Genomic DNA, 3,357 nt, shown 5'->3' with positions numbered 1-3,357 from the left:
TAATGTCACACATTGCTCTAGCGAATAGATGTCTTCAGATGCTGCTTTTGATGGATAAATAGTAATCCCGTTAACTCACTTAAGTAAGCCATTTATTGCCCTAGTGGAGCACAAATTTTCAGATCTTTGTGATCATTTTTAAACTTTTGGCAATAGTGTTGTAAGTCAAGGTTAGTATGTTGCCATGCCCCTGTTGCTTATGCCCGATTACTTTAATATAACTTTACTGATGTGCTAATAGTGTTGCATCACCATATTCATAAAATCAATTGGATAAACAAAAGCACCAGCATGCTTATACGGATCTGTTAACAGTTTCAGCCTGATTAACTACCGTAATTGCACTGGATGACAGGGAAGCAAATGCACACTTCAATTCTCCAATCTGGCATTCAAGCCTAAGACAGTCTCTACACAAGTCTCTGTAAATTCCCAACCCAGGTTCCTTGGCAGCTTTAAAATGCCCACCATGGTCCTAGGTTTGAGGAACTTCAAACAGCCGTTGAGAGTTGTCTTCGTCCCGACATGGATCTAAATGATGGTGAATGTAAGAACCCTATCCATTGAGCAAGTCCTGACTTGTAGATGCTGTTTTTGCCCATTGTTGGAAGCAAGTTGATGCTTTCTTTTCCTTAAAAACGGGTAATGTCTAATGGTACTGCAATTTTGGAAGTGAGTTGTATGAATTTTTATTGGAAGGATGAAGTTTGCCCTCTATGCTAGAACGAGAGGGGTACTTCTTCGGGCAGAGTGCATGTTAGTTTTCCTCCTGCAGTGTATTTGCTGTCCTAAGGATTCCATTTCTTCCATGTATTTTACATTTGTGATATGTATATATCACTTATACAAAATTCATATTATTGTCATCCATGCAATGGGAAACCCCTGGGAATATTGCCAAGGAAGCAACCAACAAGAATTCCAGGGCTGGTGGTGCTAAGAAGAAAAAATAGTTTAGGCGGCACATAACAGATCATGGAACAGCAAAACCTTCGACTTTTAAAACACAAGGAGATTGTAACAGACATACTTCTTAATCTATTTCTAATCCTAGTCATGCACTTCAGATTTATTAGAAGTAATTTTGTCGTGTGTATCTTTGAGAATGTTTATTTTTCTATTTACAATTTTTTTCATTTTCTATTTTTCTAACTAGCAAGATATATATGCTCTACCAAATCCACCTTTTGATTCATTGATATGAATCAATAGAAGAAATTTGTTTATTTAAAGATATTTTATTGTGTCGAATTTCAGAGACATTTTAAATCAAATATTTATGTAACCTAAGAGTTAGACTTTGGAGAGTTAGTTTGTACATATTTAAGTGCTACCATTTGATTTTCTGAATTTCTTACCAAAGAGTGTGTGCGTATATGCTAGTTAGATATAACTAAACCCGAAAATCGTTAACTATGTCATTATTTAGTAGCAACACATAATTAGGTCATTCATTGTACTTGTATGTAGATGGATAAACAATGTTATTTACAAATGTATCTCAAGATATTTTCTCTTTATTTATTTTTTCTTAATTTTAAATTTATAATAGCAAGAACAATAAATATAGTAGATGATGGACCGTGTAGGTTTCACCTTGACAGCAAGGAAATTTCAGAGGATTTTTATTAGATCAAGTAACAATATGAAACCTTGTCGATGATATGATTTCAAATTACTTATATACATCATACAAATACAAACAAAATAAATCCCTAACTAATGATAGGATTCTAGTTTATATACCATACATACAAAATAATATAACGTACCTAATTAATTAGGTTATTTGTTTTATCAGTATGTGCCATGTATATAGGCTCCTAAACTCCTCGACATGCATAACCATTTTAAGCTTGTTTCATCTTTCCAACCTCTAATTTTTCACATCCTAATTTTGCCATTCTCTCTCCTAATGGTGGTTCCATATTATATGTGGAGACTACCAGTGCGTGTAGCCTAATTCTTGAGATCTCTCTTTCCTCGTCGGCCTAAGTTGAAGTTTTGGCATCATTTGAGCGAGCCTTCAGCCTCTTTTTTTTTTAATCTTTGTAATCCTAATCTGCACCAGAAGACAAGTAATTTTGCTCCGCCTCCAAGTCCTTGCAGTGCTCCTCACGGTCTCTTGTCCGTTATTCAACATTTCTAAAAAGGGTAACGTTTCTGTATTCCGAGCTAGGGATGAGCGCGGTTCCCGGTTCTAAAGAGACCGGTTCCGGTTCCCGGTTCCTGTTTCCCTTTTTTTGGGAACCGGTTAGGGCTGAAAAAAAAGCCCCAAATCAGAAATGTCCCTGCCTCTGCTCGACACTTTCACAGCAGACAAGAAGATCAATTCTCTCTTCTCCGAGTCTCTCGCGTTCTCTGCCTCTGCTTGATGCCACCACCGCCGCTCGCCCTCGACGCCACCGCTGACCTCTGCTTGGCAAGCCACCGCTGACCTTTGCTTCTGTGATGATTTAGTCTGTAAATCTCTAATATTCTTCTCATTTCCTGCAGCTAACTACTCCTTTGAGAGCGTATTATTTGCAAGCCCCACTTTGATCAACTGTTTAAGATGATTGGCAGCCTGGATAAAAGTTTTGAAGGTGATCGAAAGTCACTAGCACAGACTTGAATCTCTCAGTGATTCACTTTTTGACAGTCCATTTTGCACGTCTATGTAGGTACTCCGAGAACTGTCAATAAATCTGCTGATCAGGTAACCCTTGGTTGCCAAGTCCCTATGCGACTAGCTTCATTATATGAGCTAGATTTAGCTAAATCAGTTGCTTCTGCAACATATCGAGTTCTTAAGAATATGCTAAGATGCTTATGATGGTCGATTTTTGACAGGTACAAACAAACAGCAAAGTCTCGAGATTCTTTTCTGGAACCCGAGAGAAGTGTGTTGCATGCAAAAAGATTGTTTATCCAATTGAAAAGGTGAGCGTCAGAAACATGCTGGCAAGCTACTACTTTTTATGGAGCCATTTTTTGGCATCAACTGAACATTAAGCCTCAACCAAAAAAAATAAGTGGTTGTGACTGAGGGTCATCATTGTGTTAATGAATGATTGATCTACCCTTGTTTAAGAGATGTGGAATGAGTACAGCACAATTATCCACCAAATTTAGAGTAAGCATGAGTAATTTGGCAGCATAATTAATGTCATTCACATTGTTCGCACAAAGTACAAAATGAAAAACTTTGATGAATCACGGTCAGTTTAGCATGAGTTCTTGCATTTCCTGTCCATATGATTTCATCTAAGCCATCCGTCTTTCTATACTTAATTTTTTTTTTAAGAAGGATTGGTTATTTGATGCAATCTACATCTGAGCATAATTTATCTCAGGAGTTCATTCTTGTTCATCTTG

General features: G+C 37.2%; 1 protein-coding gene across 1 annotated transcript in view; it reads left to right on the top strand.

The window, feature by feature from the left end:
- Positions 1-535, top strand: part of LOC120290601 (DEAD-box ATP-dependent RNA helicase 57-like) — a 1,573-nt gene extending 1,038 nt beyond the window's left edge. The window contains exon 5 of the mRNA XM_039306923.1: positions 356-535. Within this exon, the coding sequence (XP_039162857.1) occupies positions 356-535 (180 nt within the window). The remainder of the gene's footprint in view (positions 1-355) is intronic.
- Positions 536-3,357: the final 2,822 nt, after the last annotated feature.

The sequence above is a fragment of the Eucalyptus grandis genome, chromosome 2, assembly GCF_016545825.1.
Source record: "Eucalyptus grandis isolate ANBG69807.140 chromosome 2, ASM1654582v1, whole genome shotgun sequence".
Classification (NCBI taxonomy): Eukaryota; Viridiplantae; Streptophyta; class Magnoliopsida; order Myrtales; family Myrtaceae; genus Eucalyptus; species Eucalyptus grandis.
This window is presented reverse-complemented; position numbering and strand designations above follow the sequence as displayed.